This window comes from Saimiri boliviensis (genome assembly GCF_048565385.1).
Source record: "Saimiri boliviensis isolate mSaiBol1 chromosome 16 unlocalized genomic scaffold, mSaiBol1.pri SUPER_16_unloc_3, whole genome shotgun sequence".
Classification (NCBI taxonomy): Eukaryota; Metazoa; Chordata; class Mammalia; order Primates; family Cebidae; genus Saimiri; species Saimiri boliviensis.
In genome coordinates, this window is record NW_027412501.1 from 167808 (window position 1) to 193488 (window position 25681).

General features: G+C 45.4%; 1 protein-coding gene across 8 annotated transcripts in view; it reads right to left on the reverse strand.

Annotated features, from left to right (window-relative positions):
• LOC141583178 (protein mono-ADP-ribosyltransferase PARP4-like) overlaps nucleotides 1-24482 on the reverse strand; it is an 86508-nt gene extending 62026 nt beyond the window's left edge. For 2 of the 8 annotated variants that reach the window (XM_074392513.1, XM_074392510.1), the window contains exons 1-11: nucleotides 24313-24482; nucleotides 22039-22240; nucleotides 20326-20392; nucleotides 19179-19254; nucleotides 17996-18109; nucleotides 14322-14471; nucleotides 13363-13500; nucleotides 12190-12363; nucleotides 8154-8314; nucleotides 4007-4144; nucleotides 2517-2612 (exon numbers count right to left, since the gene is read on the reverse strand). In XM_074392513.1, the coding sequence (XP_074248614.1) occupies nucleotides 2517-2612; nucleotides 4007-4144; nucleotides 8154-8314; nucleotides 12190-12363; nucleotides 13363-13500; nucleotides 14322-14471; nucleotides 17996-18109; nucleotides 19179-19254; nucleotides 20326-20392; nucleotides 22039-22240; nucleotides 24313-24444 (1448 nt within the window). In that variant the 5' untranslated portion in view covers nucleotides 24445-24482. Of the gene's footprint in view, nucleotides 1-2516; nucleotides 2613-4006; nucleotides 4145-8153; nucleotides 8315-12189; nucleotides 12364-13362; nucleotides 13501-14321; nucleotides 14472-17995; nucleotides 18110-19178; nucleotides 19255-19370; nucleotides 19631-20325; nucleotides 20393-22038; nucleotides 22241-24312 lie in introns of those variants that run through there. The other 6 variants (XM_074392517.1, XM_074392515.1, XM_074392511.1 and 3 more) reach the window with 6 other exon arrangements.
• Between the last annotated feature and the right edge of the window lie 1199 nt (nucleotides 24483-25681).

Below are 25681 nucleotides of genomic sequence, written 5' to 3' on the forward strand. Positions count from 1 at the left end.
TCTCGCCTGGGCGAGGATGGAGAAAGACCCCAACTCTCAAACATAGATACATTTTTCAGGTCTGTAGCTGCCACAGACAGTGATTCCTCTGATGGATCTGGACAAAGGAAATGGAAAACCTTCTAAAAAGGATTCACCATTCTCCTTGCTCTTAAGGCCATTTGATAAGTTATGGGAGGAGGTCACCCTATCAGTATTGACAGGGGTTTGGAAGAAGTTTACTCTAACTATCCTGGGTGACTTTGAGAGGTTCAAACTTCAGTGGAGGAGGTCGCTGTACACGTGGCAGAAACAGCACGAGAACTAGAGTTAGCAGAGGAGCCCGAAGAGGGGACTGAATTGCTGCAATCTCATGATCCACCTTGAATGAATGAGGAGTTGCTTCTTATGCACGAGTGAAGAAAGCGGTTTCTTGAGGTGAAATCTATTCCTGGTGAAGATGTTGTGGATGTTGTTGAAATGACAACAAAGGATTTTGAATATTAGATAAACTTAATGATAAAGCAGCAGCAGTGTTTGAGATAATTGACTGAAATTTTCAAGGAAGTTCTACCGCAGGTAAATGCCATCAAATAGCATCACATACGACGGACAAATCTTTCATGAGAGGAAGAAGAGTCAATCGCTGAGGCAAATGTCATTGCTGTCTCATTTTAAGAAATCGACACAGCCACCTCAACTTTCGGCAAACACCACCCTCATCGGTCAGCAGCCATCAACACGAAGACCTTCCACCAGCAAAAAGACAATGGCTCACTGAAGGCTCAGATGATCATGAGCATTTTTAGTAACAAAGTATTATTTTAAAATTAAGGTCTGCACATTGTTTTTTTTACACACGATGCTGTGGCACACTTAATAGAGTGTAAACCTTTTACACTCATTGCGAAGCCAAAAAATGTGTGCGACTCACTTTATCGCAATACTTGCTTAATTGCATTAGTGTGGAACCAGACCCTCAATATCTCCACGATATGCCTCATATAACAACTTCTGCCCCACTAAGGTCCTAAGGCTCATCCATTCGACACGTGTAGCCACAGTCCATTTCTTTAAACTTCAGGATAGGACTTCATGTAGGACTCCACCAAAATTTATGGATCGATTCCACTGTCAATGGACGTCTGCATCATTTCCAGTGTTCTGTTATTACAGTGCTCTCGCTCTCTCTCTCTTTTCATTTTTCTTCTCTTTTTTTAAGAGACGGGGTCTGGCTCTGTCTCCCAAGCTGGATGTAGTGGTGCAGACACAGCTCACTGCAGCCTTGGACTGCTGGACTCAAGCAATCCTCCTGCCTCAGCCTCTTGAGTAGCTTGGACTACAGGTGTGTACCACCATGCCTGGCTAATTAAAAAATGTTTTTTGTTTTTTGTTTTCCAGAGATGGGGGGTCTTGCTGTGTTGCCCAGGCTAATCTCAAACTCCTGGACTTGAGCAATCTTTCTGCCTCAAACTCCTGAGTAGCTGGGACTGCATGTGTCTGCCACTACACTCAGCTCATTTTCTGAGACAGGGTCTTGCTCTGTCACCCAGGCTGGAGTGCAGCGGTGTGATCCCAGCTCACTGCAGTCTCCGCCTCCTGAGTTCAAGTGATTCTCCTACTTCAGCCTCCCAAGGAGCTGGGACAACACGTATGCACCACCACGCCCAGGTAATTTTTGTATTTGTAGTAGAGATGGGGTTTCGCCACATTGGACGGGCTGCTCTCAAACTCCTGACCTCCAGCAGTCTACACGCCTTAGCCTTCTAAAGTGCTGGGATTACAGGCATTAGCCACAGTGCCTGGCCCCAGCTCATTTTCTTTGCTTTTAGGTTTCCATTCATGCCTTTTGCCCATATGCTTACAGGGTTGCTTGTCTTTTTCTTCTTGATTTGTAGGAACTCTTCAAATATCCTGGCTCATTGTCCTTTGTCCTGGGCTTGAAATCAGTCTTCATCTTTTAAATAGCTCTGCAACCTTAGGCAAGTTGCCTGACCTCCCTGAGACTGTTTCCTTGCATAAAATGATGTCACAATAGCAATTATGAGGTTGGCAGATGAAGTACATGGAGTTCTTCTCACTGTGTTGCCCACACTGGACTGCAGTGGCGTAATCATAACTCACTCCAGCCTTGAACTCCCGGACTTGAGTGATCCGCCCATCTCAGCCTCCCTAATAGCTAGAACTGTGGGTTTGATTCGTGCTACCATGCAAAGCTAATTTAAAATTTTTTTTTTCTAGAGGTGAGGTCTCACTATGTTGCCTAGGCTGGCCTTACATTCCTGGGCTCAAGCGATCCTCCTGCCCTGGCCTCCCAAAGAGCTGGGATTACAGTGTGAGCCACCACGTCTGGCCCAAAGGCAGATTTTAACATTATCAAGGATGTTGAAGATGAAACCGTATTCTAGGTGTACTGAGGTCATGTATAACAGATAAACCTGTGTTTTGGGTGAGAAACTCCCTCATCAAGAGAAGACAGAAGAAAATACACAGCAAGAAAACTCGGTAACGATTCTGCGATTAAAGATCAAACATACCTGAGTGAGTCACTGAAATAAATCCCGCTCCCAAGGTTTCCGACGTCTGTTCTTTGCACACCACGATCCTCCACTACTTTGGGTAAAAGCAACCCTCTGAAAAGACAAGGGCAGAATAAGGGGTAAGCCCGATGCGGACTGCATCCTCCCTCCCTCCCAACTTCGGCAGGTTCCTACTGAACTTCTGGTTTCCAGAGAACTCCGCAATCGGGGTGACACCATGGTTGTTTCTGGGAACACAGGTAAAGGGGGATTTCTGCCTTTTCTTAGATAAATATCTATTGTTTGAATTTTGTATGAGGAGATCCAATGAATTTAGTAAAATGGCTTTTGGGTTTTTGTCCTACTTAGAAAGCTCATTCCTACTTAAGGACTATTTTAAAAAGATTCTTCCATTTTTCATTTAGTATACTTTTATGGTTTGATCTAAATATTTAAATAGTTGTTCAATGAGGTAAGGGTCGAACTTCATATTCTTTCCTTGCGGTCACCCATTTATCTCTGTAGCTAGTACTGAAAAACTCGTCTCTCTTCCACAGAGATAAGATCTACTGGTATCATATCTTAAATCTTCTGTGTTTTTAATCTTAGTATCACCCTCATTAGGCTTCTTTTCCAGAATTATTCTGGTAATTTCAAAATTAAAAAAAATATGTGTTACAGAATCAGCTTTTCATTTCTTTAAAAAATCGTATTGGTAATTTTATCATGAAAGCACTACATTTGTAGATTAATCCAAGAAAAACCAGCATCCTCTGATTAACGCAAGTTGTCTTTTGGGTCCCTCGGTAGCAGTTTAATGGATTTTTGTTTTTCCTTTTTTTCCCCAGGTGGATCTTGTATGTTTCTTAAGTTCCTTCTAAGTCCTTAAAGAATCTAAATTTAATAATATCTTCTCCTGCTCCTGTGACTTCGGTTTCAGCCCAAATAGTAAGTAGCAATTCAAAGCAAACAGAATCTTAGAGTTACGTTTGAAATAAATAACCCATGTCGTCTGGTGCACACTCTGACTTCTGGACTCTTCTCTTTTAATATTGGGCTATCCCGAGATTAGATCCAGATGGAGGAGTCATGAATATAGAATCACTTTTCTTCATACGATACAGTCTTCAAGAAGCAATTCGTACCTATGTACTATATTTAAATAGAAGAAATACATAATTTTTAAAAATAGAGATGGGGTCTTGCTAGGTTTTCCAGGCTGGTCTTGAACCCTTGGCCTCAAGTGATCCTCTCGCCTCAGCCTCCCAGAGTGCTAGGACTACAGGTATGATCCACCATACCCAGCCATAAATACATAATTTAACTTATACACTCAATTACGAATTATTACACAATTATAAAGTGTGTAATTTTCTCCAGCATGTAGTAAACTAGTTGATTTTGACTGAAAAGGCTCATGTAATATAGAAAAGAGTAGGAAAAGCAAAGCAAAATGTTTCACATTTGTGAGGTTGAAAATTTTGAGAAATAAAGATGGCGACCCTTACCGACACAAGATTCCCACGATGTTTCGCACAGGCGAACCGTGCAACAAGCGCCTCACATTGCCAAGTTTGCTCAAAAACTCTGTGGTTTCGTTCACTCTGCCAACTCTAAATATCTGCGAGATATCCACTGGGCTCTTACTGTAAAAATTAGAAGAAAAGGTTTTCGATGACGTAACTGAAAACAAAACAAAGAATCCTTATAGCAGAAGAAATCCCAGAAGGGTCCAAATGTCCATTATCAGGAAATGGATTCAATGAGCCACAACACAGCATATCTTGGAAGTATTATGCAGCTATTAGAAAATCAAATTCTTCTCCAGGCGCGGTGGCTCAAGCCTGTCATCCCAGCACTTTGGGAGGCCGAGGCGGGTGGATCACGAGATCGAGACCATCCTGGTCAACATGGTGAAACCCTGTCTCTACTAAAAATACAAAAATTAGCTGGGCATGGTGGTGCGTGCCTGTAATCCCAGCTACTCGGGAGGCTGAGGCAGGAGAATCACCTGAACCCAGGAGGCGGAGGTTGCGGTGAGCCGAGATCGCGCCATTGCACCCCAGCCTGGGTAACAAGAGCGAAACTCCGTCTCAAAAAAAAAATCAAATTCTTCAAAAAAACAAGGATATGTGGTAAAGTGTACAGTAGCATATAAACTTTAAAAGCCAATGACAAAACTTTATACGTAGTATGATCCCAATTTTGTCAAATATAGAATATATAGGATATATTGTTCTTGCTCTGGGTGACAGAGCAAGACCATGTCTCCTAAAAAAAATAAAAAAATAAAAAAGAATGCAACTTCTAGCCTCTCCCAGGACTTTGGGAGGCCAAGGCAGGTGGATCACCAGAGGTAAGGAGTTCAAGACCAGCTTGGCCAACATGGGTGAAACCCCGCCTCTACTAAAAATACAAAAATTAACGGGGCGTGGTGGTGCCTATCTGTAGTCTGAGTAGGCAGAATTGCTTGAACCCAGGGGGTGGAGGCTGCAGTAAGCTGAGGTTGTGCCACTGCATTCCAGCCTGGTGACAGGGCGAGACTCCATTTCAAAGAAAAAAGTGATCAAATACCTAATTTTAAGTGTTTAGAAACCAATCAGGTTTGAAGAGAGTGCTGTCAAAAAAGGCCTCTCTTGGGAGGTGACATTTATTGGTGGTACCATAAAATGTGTATTTTATGACCTCACTGGTTATTATGGGTTGGATGCCATCATCATCATCATCATCATCATCATCATAGTTGGATGCCATAATAATAACTACAGGAGTAGAGAACATCTGGAAGGACATTGTAGATGGGATAAAGAGGGTGGCACCGTGAATGGAAGTGAGATCACGGATGAAGGACACTTTGAAGGCAGAATTGACAGAACATGGGATTGTGGAGATGAGGAGCAGGGAGACCCCACACGAGTTCTGAGTGGGGAGCTGAGGTGGGACAATGGCAGGGGGGCCTGGGGTGTGGCAGAGGGCAGCGCTGTGGTGGGAGGAAGGGCACATCTTCCCAACGCCACGTCCGGCGGCCTCAGGTCAGTGCCTTGACATTAGCTATGATGGGAGTACTTGCTCCCCAGCGCTCAGCCAATATTCCAGACCAGGACTCGTTCTTTACAGAGCTGGCTAACCAGCACCCCGCCAGGGTAAGCAGCATTGGGGTGATTCCGGCTAGGTTATGTTCTACACCCAAATCTTAACAGTGGTCATATTATCTCTGGGTGGTGAGATTGAGTGATTTTTCATTTTTTAATTCGCTTCATATTTTTAGCTATTTTCCAAGCTTTTAGCAAAGAACATGTTTTATAACTAGAAAAAAAAAATAGAAAAGAATCATGATTACTGAAATGAAATGAAGAAAATTTAATTTTTCACAGCAGCAGGATCTTTCCTTAGGAAGAAGCCCACTTGAGCTGTGTGACTGCTTTTGTATTTGGGGGGTGGGGTGGCTCGCCAAGGGCTTGCTCGGGTAGCCCCGGAGGGCCGAACCGCAGCTGCCACGCGGGGGCTCGACGTGGCTCTTCCTGTCTTCCTGGAAAACTGACTCCCCTCCTGATTGTACCTTCCTTGTCACCGGACTCTTAGTTAGTGTAGATCAGTGGACGGGAGGATCAAAGGTCAAACCAAAAAGTCAAACCGATTGGATGACATATAAAAACAGAATCTGGAGAAGGTCTGTAGGGATGAAGGCTTTTGAGGCAGAGTCTTGCTCTGTTTCCCAGGCTGGAGTGCAGTGGCATGACCCTGGTTCACTGTAACTTCACCGCCTGGGTTCGAGCTATTCCTGTGCCTCAGTCCCCAGAGGAACTGGGACCACAGATGTGTGCCGCCATGCCTGGCTCATTTTTGCATTTTTAGTAGAGATGGGGTTTCCCCATGTTGCCCAGACTGGTCTCCAACTTCTGACTTCAAGTGATCCGCCCACCTTGGCCTCCCAAAGTGCTGGGCTTACAGGTGTCAGCCACCATGCCTGGCTCAGATTGTTAAAAAATTAGAGTGAAATTCCAAAAAGATAAAATTAACCATTAAGTATACAATTCAGTGGTATTGAGTACAGAACAGTGAAAATGTCATGTAATCACCACCTCGAGTTCCAAAATGTTTATTTGCCCAAAAGGAAACCCCATACCTTTTGGCTGTCAGTCCCTATCCTTCCCTCTCATGGTACGAGGCAATTTGCTATCGCTGTGGATTTATCTATTTTAGATATTTCATATAAATAGAATCACATAATATGTGGCTTCTTTCACTCAGCATAATATTTTTGAGGTCTACCCATCTGTAGTATGTGTCAGTACTTCATTCCTTTTTCATGGCTGAATAGTATTCTTTACGTATATTTATCACGTTTTGTTTATCCACCCCCGTTGATGAACATTTGGGTTATTTCCACTTTTTGGCTGTTTTGAATAGTGTTGCCATGAATATTCATGTACGAGCACCTATCTGAGTACTTGCTTTCAAGTCCTTTGAGTATAGAACTAGGAGTGGAATCGGTGGGTCTTATCCTATCCCATGTTTAACTTGGTGAGGAACCATCAAACAGAGGCTGCATCATTTTCCCCTCCCACTAGCAATGTGTAAGGCTTTCAGTCTCTCTACATCCTCACCGATGCTTATAATTTTCCACTAAACATAAATCATAGCTATCTCAGTGGGTGTGAAGTGGTTCTGGGAGTGGATTTTGAGGAGGATCAAGGAAAGCAGGACATAGTTTTAGTGAGATCCGAGTCAAGCCGTAAGGTAAGAGTGGGCTCTGGAAAACCAGTTCTCCACACACCAGCAGCAATGCCCCTGCACAGCCCGGATCTGCAGCATTCGCTGATTTCCAGGGGGTGCAAATCCTCCCTGTGTCCAATGTCAAGTTACCAGTGGTTTAACCACCAGTTCACCAAACCTCTGAAATGTTGACAACTGGCTCCTATCAGCTGGTACGTGCAGCTACAGCTCACGACCCTTCGTTCTAAGGGCTGTGCCACGCTGACGAAGAGGAACTGCTGCAGTGGAATGAACCACCAGGTCCGCAAGAGTCAGTCCCATGCCTGAGAACAAACATGCACTGGAGTTTCTGCACCGGGAAGCTGGGCACAGACTCAGCCACGGTGACCCTCACGGGTGCTCACACCCAGTGAGGGCTCGTCTCAACAGCTGCTCCATCATGTGTGTGTGACTGGAGAATGCACGTCAGCACAGGGCCCTGGGTGTGCGCAGTGAGTGAGGGCGCAAGTGTAACTGGTATTGAGGAAGGTGTTTTCCAGGTTTTCGGGTGCAGTTCCTCCTGCCACAGAGAGGCCACGTCAGAAGACGCCATACACCTATTTCTGCATGTTTAAACCCTAGTTTAAGTGGCTTTTTCTCTGTAATAACCTACAAAATACAAACCCAAGCACCTTTTGAGTTAAAAACTTTTAATTTAATCTGCAACAAGATTAGGTAACCTTGAAGTCAGAGTGGAAGATAGAAGGTGTTTTCAAGCACAGAATACTGCCCCAGGCACTGTTATGAACACAGAAGAAAGTCATTTGTCAGCGGGCCGCTGCTACTGTGGCTTGTTGCTGAAGATGAAATGATCTAAGGAATTACTGTGATCAGCTCTTTATCAGAGTCTCAAAGAGCATTGTATGGTAACAGATCTCGAGATACTTCCTTTATGCTTACCTGTGATTATTCTGCAAAACCTCTTGTCTAACCCTGAGAAATTCTTCAGTATTCTTTTCAACATGCTCAATTTTGCATCTCACAGCTCGGTATTTGGCAAGGGACGGTGGGTTGGGTTTGGACAAATGAGTTTCACAGACGTTAACCATGTCTCTGATGAGCTGCCGGTGGAAAGAATATATAGATATCAGAATTACCACATGTCAAAATTCATATTTATATTACATTCACGCTTTCTCACAAAGATGGGAAAAGCCCATTTTCCCCAAAGCTAGTTTTACTTTCTTTATGTACTTATTTTTGAGACAGGTCTTGATCTCACCCACTCTGGAGTGTAGTGGCATGACCACAGCTCACTGCAGCCTCAACCTCCCGGGTTCAAGCAACCCTCCTACCTTAGCCTCGTAAGTAGCTGGGACCACAGGTACGAGCCACCACTGCACTCAGCTTTCCCAAAAGCTTTTGATCAATATTTGCCATTAGTGGTGCATTAAAGTTCATGTAGCTGGGTGCGGTGGCTGATACCTGTAATCCTAACGCTTTGGGAGGCTGAGGCAGGAGGATCACTTGAGGGCAGGAATTCAAGACCAGCCTGGTCCACATGGCGAAACCCCATCTCTACTGAAAATATAAAAAATTAGCCAGGGATGGTGGCACATGCCTGTAAACCCAGCTACTTGGGAGGCTGTGGCATAAGAATCATCGGAACCCAGGAGCGGGTGATTGCAGTGAGCTAAGATCGCACCACTGAACTCCAGCCTGGGCAACGAAGCGAGACTCTGTCTCAAAAACAAAAAGCAAAAAAGGTTAATATGATTGCCTTACTGATAGCACAATATATGATCGTGGTTGTAGAGTACATCGGTACAGCACATAATTGTTAATAACGGGTTTTCATACACATTGCTCATTTATTCCTCACTACGACACTAAGATCGATTTTATTATCCTCATTGCACAGATGAGCAAAGTGAGGCTCTGCGATGTCAATCAATGGTTCAGGACCCCACGGTGAGGAGCAGACAGTGACCAGATGGGATCTCAGAACCCCGAGACTTCACATCCAATTCTGCTTCGACAATTCAGTAGGTGTGTTTGCTATGCCAGACACTGGATTAGGTTAGACACATCGATGAATAAGGCATGGGTTCCTTCCCTGAGTGGAAACCCAAGTATTCCTTTGTCTATTCCCAAATCCTGGAGCTCGGAGAAGGGAACTCCAGCCCCAGTAAGGTGGGTTCCGTTTAGTCTCTGGACTTGCTGTTGTCACATCTCATTATGATGATGATTTTTTGAGATGGAGTCTCTCTCTGTCTCCCAGGCTGGAGTGCAATGGCACAATCCTGGCTCACTGCAACCTCCGCCTCCCGGGTTCAAGCAATTCTTGTCTCTCATCTTTATGACGGTCGTATGGGGAGGGCCTTTCCAACTATAACTCAAACTCACCAGCCATCAAAGATCGATGCGTTTTTTCTGTATCAAAGCAAAACAATATTCAATGGGGTAGAAATAAAACAAGTTCACCACCACCACTGATACCAAAAACTCACTGGGAGCAAAGTAAAAAGACAAACGAGAGAATATCTGCAACTCCTGTCACAGAGGCTTACCTTCTAATACAGGAGGAATCCTTACAAAGCATGAAGAAAAGCGGCAGGACCCAAAAGAACAGAGGAAAGAAAACAGACAGTTTGCAGAGGGAGAAATGAACGGCCACAGTCGTCCGGAAAGGTGCTCCGCCTCACAGCACTGAGGGGTTACGTCTCATCCCTAAGGTTAGTCAAAGCATCCGAGTTTGACAACCATGCTCTCGGCCAGGCTCTGGGAAACAGAAACTCTCCTTCTTTGAGGGTAGGTGGGCAAAAGGGTGCAGAGCTTAGCAGAGAATCAGCTACTATCTATCCCTAAAGCCAGCCCTTCTCAGGCCCCATCCCAGAGACAATCCTGTACAAGGGCAAAATGACAAACACACAAGGTTATTCACTGGGGCACTGTCTGTTGCAGCAAAATCCAAAAAAGACAGCAAAGGCCTGGCAGGAGGGTACAGCCCACGATGCAGCCCATCCCACAGTGGACTGCGACAACGAGGGGCAGCTGCCTCCGGGATACATGGAGAAAAGCAAGATGCAGAACAGCAAAGACAGTCTTTGGATACAAAAATGGGAATGAGAATTTATGTTTATACGGTTGGGCACGGTGGCTCACGACTGTACTCCCAGCACTTTGGGAGGCAGAGGCGGGTGGATCACTTGAGGTCAGGAGTTCGAGACCCGCCTGGCCAGCATGGTGAAATCCCCATCTGTACTAAAAATACATAAATCAGCTGGGCATAGTGGCGGGCGCCTGTAATCCCAGCTACTCAGGAGATTGACTCAGGAGAATCGCTTGAACCCAGGATGTGGAGGTTGCAGTAGGCCCAGATCGCGCCAGTGCACTCCAGCCCAAGAGACAGAGAAAAAAAAAAAAAGAATTTATGTTTATACATGTATTTGTATTAAGGAACTGTGAAGACAAAAATAAAGGAATAAAATTCGTTACCTATGGAGTTGGGGAGGGGAATAGGGTGGAGTGAGCAGGGTAGAACAGGGATTCCTCTGAGTCTATCTTTTTAACATAATTTTGCCTCTTGAATCATGCAGATGTATTATCTATTCAAAATATAAATTTAAAAGAAAATATATCTGAATGGGCACTATACATTCCCTCTTAGCAACACTGATGACTGAGATGATGATGATGATTGTTATTTTTTGAAATGGAGTTGTGCTCTTTTTTTGAGATAGAGTTTCCATGCCCAGGCTGGAATGCAGTGGCATAATCTTGGCTCACTGCAGCCTCCACCTCCCAGGCTCAAGTGATTCTTCTGCCTCAGCCTCCTGACTGCTATGTCTGGCTCATTTTCGTATTTTTAGTAGAGACGGGTTTGGTCATGTTGGCTAGGCTGGTCTCGAACTCCTGACCTCAGGTGATCCACCTGCTTTGGCCTCCCAAAGTGCTGGGATTATAGGTGTGAGCCAGCACGCCTGGCCCTCTGATATCCTTTATGTTTGATGTCAGGTAAATCACAGAATTTTAAATCTGGAAGGGTCTTATATCTTCTCGTTGACCAGTTCCTTCCTTCTTTTGGATTACTGATTCCTCTAGGAATCTGCTGAAAGCGATCATTTCCCAAACATGCAAAATTTCACGTCTCTAAACTCCTCTGAAGTCTAGGACACAGATCTCTGATCTTGGCCCAATCCCTGCATACACAGACGAGGCCATGCGGAGCCAAAGAGTGACTTCAGCCTCGTCCAGGGCAGGGCTGGCTGCTGGGGACACCTTCCTCTACTCACTGAGCCTGCTCCTCTCCTGGCAGCTCAGAAGAGACGGCCCATTTCTGAGCAGCCACAGTGGCTCCAGTCTCCTCGACAGTGACTGCTTTGCGCATGTGACTCGATTCTGACCAGAGAAAGAGGAGTCGGCCAGAGGCCTTTCTCTAGGAGACACAAAAAGAGCTATTACAGATGTGATGCTATGAACTGCTGCAGCTATCTGTGGATCACGAGGAAGCTGGGCTGAGAGCAGAGCTGTCACTCTACAGGAGGTACCGAGGGATGGAAAGAGGCTGGGACCCTGCCGATAACACTGACACACTGAGTCTTGGGGTGACGGGGGCCAGCAGGCAGCCCACAGCTCGATTTCTCATTGTCTGAGGAATAAAATGTTCTCTTTGTTTCAGTCACTGGCGGTTTCCCGTTTCTTCTGCAGAGAGGATCCTAACTCATTCCAGGGCCTGAAAAGTTATTTCAGAAGATAGCAATTCTAAACCTATTTCTGCATTTATGTCACCATGCCAACCTATTCACACTTGAAAAGACGGTTGAAGTAACTTTCATAAGGACCCTGGGCTTTCTAAAAGGGTTCAACAAGTTATTTTCTAGCACGACTCTGGAGAGAATTTCGTGATTCAGTGTTACCTTAATCATCAGAGTTTTAAAGACCCTCACCCCCAACAGACTTTATAATCCCTGAATTCTGTGGTTCCGAGGTTTACCTGGCAGAGGTCTGCTTTCTTAGCCAATAGTCCCAGATTCACTTCTTTGGGCATCGTGCCTTTGTGAGGTATCAGTCTGTAGAACTCTGTCATCATCTTCTGCAGTTGCTCTGCTGTTTCTCCATGTTTCAGCGCTGCCTTCACTAGAAGGAGAACCCCCTCGGCCTTGCTTACCTTTCAACAGAAGACCACATAGGCTTATTGAAACGAAAGTTTGATACAGAGATTGAGGAACACGCACAAAAATATCCAAAACGATTGCTGGACACGTCAAAACTATCCATTTTCTACCGAACAGCTATCGCAGAACAGATGCCCATCTTTACTGGAGACGTAGCTCAGTGGTGACACTGATGCCATGAGGATGATTGCAAACCTGGGCTCGGTTTTACTAGACCAAAGAAGCAGAGTCTTACAGTTCTCTGTAGATGGGGGCACATCTCCCTACAGATATGCAGAGAGAGAAACACTCATGCCACTGCGAGAGACTTGCTTCTCACAGGAGAAATTTAGGAAGGTGTCAGAATGAGACCAGAGGTAAAAATCTCCTCAAGATGTCTCCAATGACATAAGTACTTCAGGGGCTTTGCCCCAGGAAGCCATGTTCTCCTTGAGATCAATCAGCTTAATGCCGCGGAGGAAAATCGTCCTTATTTATTTCAATACAGCAATGCGGTTGCTTAAGTCGTACCACTGGGGACACCTTCGTTTGCCTGCTCTCTCAGTTGCGATTCTACTTAAGGGCAGAACGTTTCCTGGTGATCTCGAGGCATGCCTGCCTTTCCTGAGACAGTCGGAAGGTACGAGACCGTGGAGTCACTAGGAAGTGGGCTGGGGTCTGGAAATCTAACTGGGGACCAAGACCACCCATATCCCTCCAGCTTCCTGCAAACTTCTTGGCGCAAAAGATCGGTCCTCCTGATTGGCCAGCGCCAGAGGCCTGCCTTCCATCAGGCCTCGAGGCTGATATTTGACAGACAGGGATGTCTAGTTTTCTCGGATGCGTATTTTTTCCTTAGTATTCTTAGTGGTCCCTTTCTTCAAGGTACGAGGAAAGAACATTCAGGAATGAATTTCAGAGCAGTCAGACCAGCACGCACACACAAGTGTTACGACTGAAGCCAATCAACCAGGAGGTGGGTTTCTCACAGGGCTTCGGCGACACAGACTTACGTCGTTGAGGCTGATCCTGTTCACTGGCTTGAGAAGTGTGTGCTCCAGGTGGCCCAGGGCCTCTGCCCAAATCATCTCTACGAAATCGCTCACCTCTGGGCTCAGAGTGCTTGAATTCATGACTTCTTCCAAAAGCCACTGCAACAATAAAACAGAATCGCCACCAACAAGTCAACGTGTGAAGGCCAACGAACGGAGGTGTGAGGAGAAATGACTGATCCCAGCCCAAGAGAGTCATCGGCAGCCAGGTAACTGCGGGATCCTCTCTCTGTCTGCCTCCATTCTCTCTTCTCTGATTCCCTTCTACCTCCTTTTCTTCCTCTTCTCTTTTTTCCTTCACCCTGTAAGCTCTAGGTCTGTCTGTGGCATTTAACATGTGCAATCGGGGTTAAGGACCCTCGACTGAGGGCCTAGGTTGTAAAGAGATCTCTCACAAGCTCTCAGACTGCTGCTGAAAGAAGCGATACATTTCACGGCTCATCCTACCATGTATTCCCCACTCCGTTGCCAGGCCTTTCTCTGAGGTCACGTTTCCTTTTCTGAACTCCTCCTCTTCCCTCCTGACATCGATTTATTTATCTGAGACGGGGTCTTTCTGTATCGCCCAGGTTGGGGTACAGCGGCGTGATCATAGCTCACTGTAACCTCCAACTGCTGGATTCCAGTGATCCTCCTGCCTCGGCCTCGTGAGTGGCTAGGACTACAGGCACACCACCATTGGCAACACAGAGAGACCCATTTCTACAGAAACTAAAAAACCAAGAAACGGGTCCCTCTGTGTTGCCAAGGCTGGTCTCGAACTCCTGGCCTCAAGTGATCCTCCCACCTTGGCCTCTCAAAGTGCTGGGATACCAGCGTGAGCCACCGAGCCCGGCCCGGTTTTTTTCTTTGTAATAGAGAAAACATTTCTATTAAAAATATTCAATCAATAACAACAAAAAAGTAGAAATCAATCTTACTGCTTGCAATGGTTCCGATGCTAATTGAGTTGCTTCAGGTGTGAAATGTTCTCTTAGTAGAAATCCTTGTTTCTTCAGTTCTTCGATGTAATTTTCACAGTATTCACTTGCATCTTCAGAGGTTTTCCTTCTAACAAACCGTCTTCTAGTCTGTGAATTATGGTATATAGGAAAAGTACAGTAATTATTTACATATCTAGCTTGATTGAACATAAAGCATTAGTTCCTTGACATGAAGAAGTTGAGAAATTAGTTTTTTTCAAATTATTACTTGAATTTTAAATTCTTTTTCTTTTCCTTTATTTATTTATTTTGAGACAGGGTCTTGCTCTGTCACCCAGACTGGAGTGCAGCGGCACGATCTTGGCTCACTGCAACCTCTGCCTCCCCGGTTCAGGCGATTCTCCCGCCTCAGCCTCCTCAGTACCTGGGACTACAGGCGTGTGCTACCCCGACTGGCTCATTTTTTTGTATTTTTTGGTAGAAACGGGGTTTCAACTATGTCGGCTTGAATAACTCCTGACCTCAAGCAGTCTGCCTGCCTTGGCCTCTCAAAGTGCTGGGATTACAGGCATAAGCCGCCGTGCTCGACCAGAATTACTAAAATTTTAAACTCTTTTTTTTTTTTTTTTGAGACGTTGTCTCACTCTGCTGCCAGGCTGGAGTGCAATGGCACCATCCTGGCTCACGGTAACTCTGCCTCCCAGGTTGAAGCAAGTCTTCTGCCTCAGCCTCCTTAGTAGCTGGGACCACAGATGTGTACTACCACACCCAGCTACTGTTTGTATTTTTAGTAGAGACGGGGTTCCACCATGTGGGCCAGGATGGTCTCCATCTATCGACCTTGTGATCCACCGACCTCGACCTCCCAAAGTGCTGGGCTGATATGCGTGAGCCATCCATCTTACTAAAAAAGACTACAATGTGGAGGTAAAGGGGAAAAAGCTCCAGAAAGCACAGCAGACAGAAAAGATAATCTGTTTCACCGGAGAGTCACTCAAAGCTTCCTTCCAAGCCTACGGACTGTTTACAAATCATTCTAATTAGCTTTGAAGTCTGGCTTTCCAGCTTTTTGGAAATGAGAAAAATAAATCAAGGGAGGGGAAGAAAAGAAAAATATTTCAGACAGGAACAAGTGTTAGAGACAGGCACACGGCAAAAATGAAATCACAGCGGAAAGCTCTTCGGTTGCCCATGTATTGAAGAAAGGCCCCGGCTCCTCCCTCATCCCAAACTGTCGATGGAGGCAGCACCTTCTGCTCTTCTGGGAAACTCCTGCCCCTGTAGTGGGCGGTGATCCTCACATGAACCCCAGAGAATCTGGGAGAACTTGCCCCGACTCGGAGCCCTGGTGGTGTTGTAGGCGTCAGCCGAGCCCCCGGCTTGGGGGTGTGGCCCCCGGGAAGCCACTCTACTTAGGATCAGCTGCCCTCTCGGACAGGGGGGCTGCGGGATGCCTCTGAAACTTGGTCAAAAGAAGTGCCTGTTGAAGTCACTCCATTGAAGAAGGTCGAATTTCACATCATTTTGGAAGATTTCCAACGACATGGTTTTATGTGGCCGAAGGGCAAGCTGGAAAATCCTCTTCAGCAGAACAGCTGGCTGAGGCTCACTGCTCTCAAGGCTCCTCTGCTCAGCAAACCGGGCTCACCCAAGGGGCACTCTGTGCAGACTCAAGACTCAGGCTTGCTAAGGGAGGAAGGCACCCTGAGGGATGTCCTGGCCTCTACCGTGCTACAGTTTCCTTTCTCAATGCAGAAAACAATCACACATTCGGTCAGGTTTTTTCACTTCATCGTTACTTACTCTTTGCCCGAACAACGAAATCCTCCACAAAGTACAGTATACATCTCGGGGTACAAAGTGAACAAAAACGCTTCTCCTTCTTGGACAATCTGACCATGGATTCGCTTTCTTGCTCTGTTTCCATGGAAATCTGATAAAGATGGCATGTCCGCCGTAACAGCAGGCAAAACTGCTGATGTCATTGTGGCCTCTCATTGATAGACTGCATTGAGCCTGAGGGTTCAATGGTGGGAAAGCCAGGCTCTGGGCTTGCCTGAGAGCAGAGACTCATATAACTGGGTATGTCCCCCGAGGGCGTCGGGAACCCAAAACAACGCAACAGGAGCGACGGGCTTCTGTGGGGGGGGGCTTCCGAGTCAAGTGGATCTCACATCCAGCTGATGTGAGTTTCCTTCTCTTGTACCTGAGCTGACACCCGGAGTGGAAGCGGAGGGAAAAGCTCCCGGAGCCTGTGTGGACCTCTGTGAGGGCCACTCCCACTGGGAAGTGACTGCTCCCCGGCCCAAGACGGATCTGTAGGCTGGGCATGGCGGCTCATGCCTGTAGTCTCAGCACTTTGGGAGACCAAGGCAGGTGGATCACGAGGTCAGGAGTTCAAAACCAGCCTGGCAAACGTGGTGAACACACAAAAATGGGCCGGGCGTGGTGGCACGTGCCTGTCATCTCAGCTACTCAGGAGGCGGAGGCAGCAGAATCGCTGGAACCCAGGAGGTGGAGGTGGCAGTGAGCCAAGATCGTGCCGCTGCACTCCAGCCTGGGCAAGAAAGGAAGACAGTGTCTCGGCCAGCGGGGGGCCCGGGGGAAGATCTGTAACTCTGAATGTCTACTCGATAAAGGATCCCGGTAGGTGTTGCGACATCGTATTTAAACTTCAGGTATTAATTCTGAATTTATTTTTGTCTCACGATTGTTTTAGACCGGAGCTGTGCTCTTGACCTGACACTGACCTAGGGCAAAGGTCACGGCCTCTGCAAAGCCTCCCTTGTTGTTCCCAGGGCTCTGTGACCTTGAGCCCGCCATACTTCATAGACATATTCAGAAGTGGAGCCGTCACTGTGGATTGCAATGATGAGTGTTAGCTCTTTCTAGACAGTGATTTCTGAGAGTCAAGATGTGAAGCTGTTCTTAAGCTCTGAGTGCCAGCCCTACTAGATTGCTTGATACATAACAGATGCTTGATGAAGTGTTTCAGTGGGATGCTTTCAGAGGTGTAAACGTCAGGAAACTATCCTGTAGGGGATGTGGAACAAGAGCAGAACTGCTATACACCCTGCCCCCAGTGACCATTCCCTTCTAGTGCTGATCTACTCGGGGGTGAGGTCCTCACCCCCCATACTCCCAAAGGGAACACATTTCCCCTTTGCAAAATGATTCGCCAGGTGTTACGGCTGAACCGAACCCCTACCAAGTGCATCTGCTGAAGTCCTAAGTCCCAGGACCTCAAACACGGGACTGTGTTTGGAGACAGAGCCTTTAAAGAGGTAATTGATTAACGAATGAGAGATCACAGGGGTAGGCCCCGATCCAACATGACTGCTCTCCTCATGCGAAGAGATGAGGGCACAGATGCCCACAGGTGGAAGACCATGTGAGGGCACAGCAAGAAGACAGCCATCTAGAAGCCAAAGAGAGAGGCCTCACCTCAGAAGAAATAAACTCTGCCACCTTTTGACCTTGGACTTCCAGTCTCTAGCACCGTGAGAAATCAATGTCTGTTGTTTAAGCTCCCCGGCCCGTTGCGTGTATTAACGGCAGCCTGAGCCAGGACACCGGGTAAGAAGAAAAAAGTTGGCAAGATGGCTGGTTCACTGAAATGAGTTCTGAACAGAGGTCAGCAAACGCATAGGAATCGATCTAAACAGCCTTACCTGCATGCCGTCAGCCAGGAGGAAGTGTGAGGATATCAGGAAAGGACAGTCCCTGGCGTCCCGGGAACACTGCAGCTCCACCAGCACGGCTTCCCGGCCTCCCGCCATTCCCACCTGGAAAAGGGGATGTGCTTTCAGAAGCTGCACTCTCGAAACATCCAATGCCATTTGCCATTCGAAAATGTTGACTATAATGATAAAATAATATGTGTTCATTGAGAGATACAATTTAGAAAATACCGAAAGGTATCAAGAAGAAAATTAAAATCACCCGAAATCCTATGACAGCAACACAATCCCTATGAAGATTTTGGCGTGTTTCTCTCCCGTGTTTTCACCAGAGATAGATCTGTGTGTGTTTATACCGTACTATTTTTCGTGTTTTCTTTATCAAGGAGGAAAATGTTATTTTCAAATGATGTCTTATTAACATATCTAAAAATACAAATGAAACATCACTTTGAAGGCTAGGGTCAACTTATATCTGTATAGATATTTTAGAGACAGAGGTCTTGCCGTGTCGCCCAGGATGGCCTCAAACTCCTGGGCTCAAGAGATCCACCTGTTTCCACCTCCTGAGTAGCTGGGAGCATAGGTGAGTGACGCCACACCAGACGCTAGTGTTGATTTTCATTTGCGTGACTTTGTAAAAAAAAAAAAAAAAAAAAAAAAAAAAATTTGTTTTTCTTTCTAATGCAAAAGGAATGGAAATGCAACATAGTATACCTACTTAGTGTCAAATCTTCCCTTTCTAAATACAAGACACTGTTAATAACAGGGAAGAGACTGTTATTTTTAATGCCATATTGGTATTTTCTACTGTTTACGATGTTTGCTATGAGCATGCATTACTTTTATAATATAAATACTAAAAATGTAGATATTAAGTTCTAAACATAAGCATTTTCTTGGCCGGTAAGAACTGGCTCCGGGCGCAGCGGCTCCGGCCTGTAATCCGAGCACTGTGATAGGCTGAGGCGGGAGGACGGCTTGAGCCTGGGGATTCCAGACCAGCAACATAGTGAGACTCTGTCTCCACCGAAATAAAGAAACAAATACGAAAATCAATTCCTATTTTAAGAAATACGATATGTAAGAGATGCACGATTGTTCAAAACAATGACCTTCAAACAGGCTTTGTGTTGTTTTTTTCTTTGTTTCTAACTAGAAATCAGATTCTTACTCTCTCCAAGGTGTTATATTTTGCGACGTCGAAATCTTGAGGAAGACGGGAAATGTCAACCTTCTCTGCCGAAAACCTGAAATGTGTAAGGTGTGTAATGAACATTTTAACATTACAATGGATTGTAGGCTCAACAGAATTTCATAGCTTGTTTCTTGTAGATCCTTATAAAATAGATGATAGATTTCTTACCAAATACACGGTAAGTCCCTAAGGCCTCCTGAGGGAGAAACTGTGAAAAGATCATTGGAAATGAGCTGGATGCCTCCTCTGCATCCTTCTCCAGCTCAGATGCCCAGGGCCGTAGCTTCTGCACTGGAAGATGGTGTCCGTGCGGCACAGGCAGAGGCAGAGAGAAGTGGGCCACACTCTGGGGACGGGCTACTTGTGTTCGCTTTGGGTCTGACTCTCAGGAGCTATGTCACTCCTCTGCGGACCACGGTCCATCATCTCTAAAATAAAGGAGTCAGACTTCTCGTAATCTGTGGTTTTCATTTTGGATTCTCTTCTCTGTAAACATGATTAGTAACAAATAGAACAAGACTGAATGTGATGTCTAATTAACCCGATGTTTTGGGGATGCTTTAAGCAGCCATCGAGAACTTTAGACTTACACACTCCATTTGAGGAAGGCTGTTGTTATTTCCATTTTTGAAAATATCAGGCAAAAGTAACAAACTCTAAAGATTGATCAGAAAAGTAATAGGATGAGAGGCTACCCAAATCTCATCATCACTGTCTTTTCTTTTTAAAAGTCAATTAATTTAATCATTGCATCCAATCTCACATAAGACTGAGAAGATAAAAATAATGATCACTAGGCCGGGCGTGGTGGCTCACACCTGTAATCCAGGCACTTTGGAGGCCAAGGCGGGCGGATCACCTGAGGTCGGGAGTTCAAGGCCAGCCTGACCAACACGGTGAAACCCCGTCTTAAAAAAAAAAAAAAAAAAAAAAGAAAAGGAAAAAAAAAATAATGCTCATTATACTAGTTGAAGTAAAAAGTCTCAAAAAAATCAGTAAAGAGTTAGATACTCAAATTAAAATACAACAAAGTCTACAAATAGAATTTTAATACTGTGCTTGAGGTTGACACAAGATTTTGCAAACTCTGTGGAGTCCTAGGAATCAGAAAGAGGGAAATTACTCATCGAGTTCCACGGTGTCTTCCTCCTCTGCGGCGCGGTCCAGGCGTACGTCGTCGGTTTTTGCTTCTAGAAATAAAGCAAACAGCACACTTGTTGACTGCTCAGAGGCTCATCATTCGTTAACCTAAGTGCTGGAATTGTTGATTCATAAATATATCCTGAAATGAAGTATAGTTTTGGTGATCCAAGGACGACCCAGTGGGAAAGGAGAAGGGTGTGACACTGTGAGAGGAAGGCACAGCGTTGTAAGATGGAACAGACTCGAATTCCGTTTTCATAGGCATGTCAGGAGAATCCTCCTCTGAGATCATTTGAAACTCATTGATAGCCAGACAGTTTGCAATTGGCACTTTCCTCTTGAAGTGCACAGGATCAGAATGAGTTCCTGAGAGGCGGCACTTCACGAGTGAAGGAGCTGGAGACGTTCTAACTTAGAGGAGGGAAACTCCAGGGCTCTACACGAGCTTTTCTTCATCTTTTTCATTCAGGGAAACAGTGACACTATCTATAGTATTGTGATACCTAGGAACAACTCTTCATTCAAGGACTTCTGTCCGGTTTTAATGACTGTCGAGATTCCAAAGACCATCGGGATATCTGTAGTGATTTGGAATCGGAATAAATTATGCTGGCTGTCATACAATATGTTTTCAATGTGAAAAGAGTCTACCGTTTTGCCTATTTCTGTGATGACTATCATTTGCTGGGACATTGAGAAAGTCTGATGACTGCAGCAGCATTTCTGGACGATCGTCTAAGGAGGCTCCGCCCTGCCCAGTCATTCCATATCTGACACATACCATGTGCTTACTGTAAGCTGATATTTATCAGAACTGTTTGATTTTTGATGCGACTCAGGAAGAGTGCATTTCTTTTGTTTTGTTTTAATTGCATTTTATGTTTTGGGGTACATGTGAGGAACACGCAGGGAGAGGAGCATTTCCTATGTGGAAAGCCTTTCTTCTTGGACAGATTCCAAAATAAAATCTTGGTTGGTAAAGAAAATATGTTTCTTTTGGGGAGACAATCTTTTGTTTGGAAAGAATTTCTTTTTTTTTTTGAGACGGAGTTTTCGCTCTTGTTACCCAGGCTGGAGTGCAATGGCGCGATCTCGGCTCACCGCAACCTCCGCCTCCTGGGCTCAGGCAATTCTCCCGCCTCGGCCTCCCGAGTAGCTGGGATGACAGGCACGCGCCACCACGCCCAGCTAGTTTTTTTTTTTTTTTGTATTTTTAGTAGAGACGGGGTTTCACCACGTTGACCAGGATGGTCTCGATCTCTCGACCTCGTGATCCACCCGCCTCGGCCTCCCAAGGTGCTGGGATGACAGGCTTGAGCCACCGCGCCCGGCTGGAAAGAATCTCTGAAGCAAAACGCTGGTCGTCCACATTTCCGGTCCCGAGGGTGTAGTGATCACGGCTGGACACAAAGTCGTTTCCTTCCTCCTCCTTAGAATCGCGATCAGGTTTTCTGAGACGATCCATGTTTTGTGGCCAGTTTGAATCGGATGCTACTAGGCTGGATACCAAGAAATCTATTGTCTATTGCTAAAGTGGTCTTTTGTCCTCTAGTTTTCTGTCCATGTTCTCAAGTCCTAAGTCTCATGGTTTTTGCGTATTTCTGGACAATTATCTGTCTATCGTGTCTTTGACAAACCCAAGTGTGTACTATAGCACCTATGATACAGCAAGAGCTTGCTACGAAATACCTACCAGGACCGCTCGTCTTCTGATCAGGAGGCGGTGTGACATCCAGGGGCTTATCAGGATCGTAATTCTTTACATCCAGGAGTCTCTTTTCTCTGATAGATTCCCATATAAAATCTGGGTTTGCAATATGAACGTGGTTCTTTTGGATAGAATTCAGTCGGTACGGACTCAGAACATCAGCATTGTCTAAGATTACATGTGTGCACTAAGAAAGAAAGAGTCAGTACATTACACATCAGTAAAAACATCTAAAGTTATCTGTGTCTGTAATTTTCACTCTTAAAAAGCCTTGTTTTAAGGTAGTGTGCGATAATTTCTCTCAAACTTCTAAAAACCTCTATAAGTCACACGGTTTCTAGTAACATAAACATTTAAAAAAATCAACAGAGTCTAGATATGAATGTATCATAATTAATTAAGCCTAGAGGTTAGTTCTAAATTTTCACTATTGTAAACAATGCTGTGATAATTATCCTCACGTACGCATCTTTGTGCACTTGTTCAATTATTTTCTTGGTAGTAGAAAGGGGGGTTCAAAGGTTATTCATGTATTTTGTAATTTTTAAAAAATCTTGTTTTTTTTTTGGTAGAGATAGGGTCTCGCTATGTTGATCAGGCCGGTCTTGAACTCCTGGCCTCAAGTGATTCTCCCACCTCAGCCTCCCCAAAGTACTGGGTTTACACCCATGAGCCACCATGTCCAGCTTATAATTTTATTTAGTTTTTAATAAATGGTAAATTCACACCGTAAAATACAGAGAAAAAAAAATAATAACGTTAATTTCTTTTTTTTTTTTTTTTGAGACGGAGTTTCGCTCTTGTTACCCAGGCTGGAGTGCAATGGCGCGATCTCTGCTCACCGCACCCTCCGCCTCCCGAGTTCAGGCAATTCTCCTGCCTCAGCCTCCTGAGTAGCTGGGACCACAGGCACGTGCCACCATGCCCAGCTCATTTTTTGTATTTTTAGGAGAGATGGGGTTTCGCCAGGTTGACCGGGATGGTCTCGATCTCTGGACCTCACGATCCACCCGCTTCGGCCTCCCAAAGTGCTGGGATGACAGGCTTGAGCCACCGCGCCCGGCCGACATGTGAATTTCTTCCCCACTGGTATCCCCAGCTCCTCTCCCCAGAGGCACCCGCTGGCACTTGCTCCTCACGTATCCTGCCTTGAGCGACACTATGCGTAGACACGTGGCACCGTGCTACTCGGTCTCTTCTGTGCTGCCCTTTCCACTGAATTTATCTTGGCGATCGTTCCTCGTCATGACATCTAGAGCTGCCTCCTTCTTCACAGGAGCTGGCATGCGCATTTCAAATGTTTCTGTACATCTTCCGCAAGGTTGCACTCACAGTCTGTGAGTTTCTAAAAAGGAGAAACCGTTCTCCACACAGAAGACAAACTGAGAAGGGGAGCGGGTACAGTTTACTCATCTGTCCAGAGAGACGGTGAGACAGCTCAGTATGGGAAGCCGTGTAGGGGAAGAATATACAATTCTACGTGAATTGGAAGGAAATGGGGACATTGCATTTCTAGTATTCAGCTGGAGTTGAACCCACTGCACAGAACAGATGAGGCTCATTACGGCCAAGCCCCAGGGCCGAAGTTCAGAGACGGTGCAGGCCGGCCTGGCGCCTAGTCTTTGGATTTCTATTTTTAGTTCTTTCAAAGAGGCGGTTAAAAAAAAAAAAAACAAGAGATTAGACTGAATGATTTCCGAGATTTCATCCAGGTATAAAATCCTATTATCTGAACTGCCAGCCCTACAAGTGCAAGGGATGGAAGGTAGCTTCCTGCAGCCTTTCAATGAACAAAGACAGCACAAGCTATGCTGCAAAGACGAGCCTCACTGCACGTCTCTGCCCCCAGGAACCTGGCTTACCCGTCTATCGCTCCAGCGTCGACATGCTGGTGAGTGACAGTGTGCTTTTTGCAAATCCTGTGCGCTATGACTTTCCCCTTCAAGGACAGATTTGGCTGGGTTGAAATTCTATGTTTCTATTTGGCTGTGCTCTAGTCATATCCTGCTTCCTAGGACATGTGGGACTGTCCTGCAGAGTTCAGGGAACAGAGAGAGGACAGGGCTGGCCTGGGCCTCCTTCCTCTGCCTCTTGGGGCCCAGCCTCCCAATGGGCCATGTCACAGTCTCTCCTGATGAACTTGGAGTCGCTCACTCACTGCCTCCTGCTGCTAATCTTCGCTTCCTCTACTAACCGTGCCCCCTTTTCCCTGAATGCACCATGTTTTATCACACTGTCGTTGACGAGATTTGGAAATACCTGAGGACTGAAGGAAAAGGAAAACTTTCCGCCGTTTTCCTTAATGTCAGCTTGTAGCTTTTTCTTCTGCCGCCGAGGTAAGTACTTCACTTTCAAACAGAAGACACAATTGGCAAAGATTCCCATCATCATCCTGTCGGAAAAAAAGGTTTTAAGGACTCTTAGGTAAACATAATTGACGGTGAATGTAGAATTATTACATATGCAAACCATGGGAAAATCTTATCTTAAGAAAGATAGTGTCATCATGTTATAAATGGAACATCACGAAGTATAACATCCTAGCTTGCAACATGTGTGTTGGTTTAAGAATCATTTCTAGCTTTTATGGCTGATATTACAACGCCAAAAACCCCTTTGTATAGGCTCTTTATCATATACATCTTAATAAAAACATGACAGATTTCAGTTATACATCAAGCGTGTGACTCAAGAACATGGAAGCTTTTATTTCTAAACTCAAAATTAACATTATGTGATAGTGAAACCATATCTATATATATATATATAATTCTATGCATTCCAAAAGACTTATCATGTGGGTTTCTATGAAGACATTCTGGGGGAAAACGGAACAACTGGAAATAAAAATATACAACTGCATTTAAATGGATTATGTATGTGTGTGGATACACATATCTATTCTGCAGTTGGGTTAATGTAATTCTTTTTTTTTTTGGAGATGGAATCTCACTTTGTCATCCAGGCTGGAGTGGAGAGGCACAGTCTCGACTCACTGCAACCTCCGCCTCCCTGGTTTAAGTGATTCTCCTGCCTCAGCTTCCCCACCTCAGCCTCCCAAGTAGCTGGGACTACAGGCATGCACCACCACGTGTGGCTAATTTTTGTAGTTTTAGTAGAGACAAGGTTTCACCATGTTGGCCAGGCTGCGCTCAAACTTCTGACCTCAAGGAAGCCGCCTGCCTCAGCCTCCCAAAATGCTGGGATTCCAGGTGTGAGCCACTGCACCCAGTTTGTGTTCATTTAATTCTTTTCCCGTACCGTACATTCTCACATACAGAAATGAATTACTTTTAAGAAAAATTAGCATATTTTGCTCTGAAATATGTATTTAACAATAAACTAATACATGGCGAAATATTGGGTTTAATTTCCGGTAACTATTTTTCAATTTTTTTTTTTTTTTTTTTTGAGACAGAGTCGCTCTGTTGCCCAGGCCGGAATGCACTGGTATGATTTCAGCTCACTGCAATCTCCATTTCCTGGATTCAAGCGATTCTCCTACCTCAGCCTCCGAAGTAGCTGAGATTACAGGCGCCCATCACAATGCCTGGCTCATTTTTGTATTTTTAGCAGAGTCAGAGTTTTGCCATGTTGGCCAGGCTGGTCTCCAACTCCAGATCTCAAG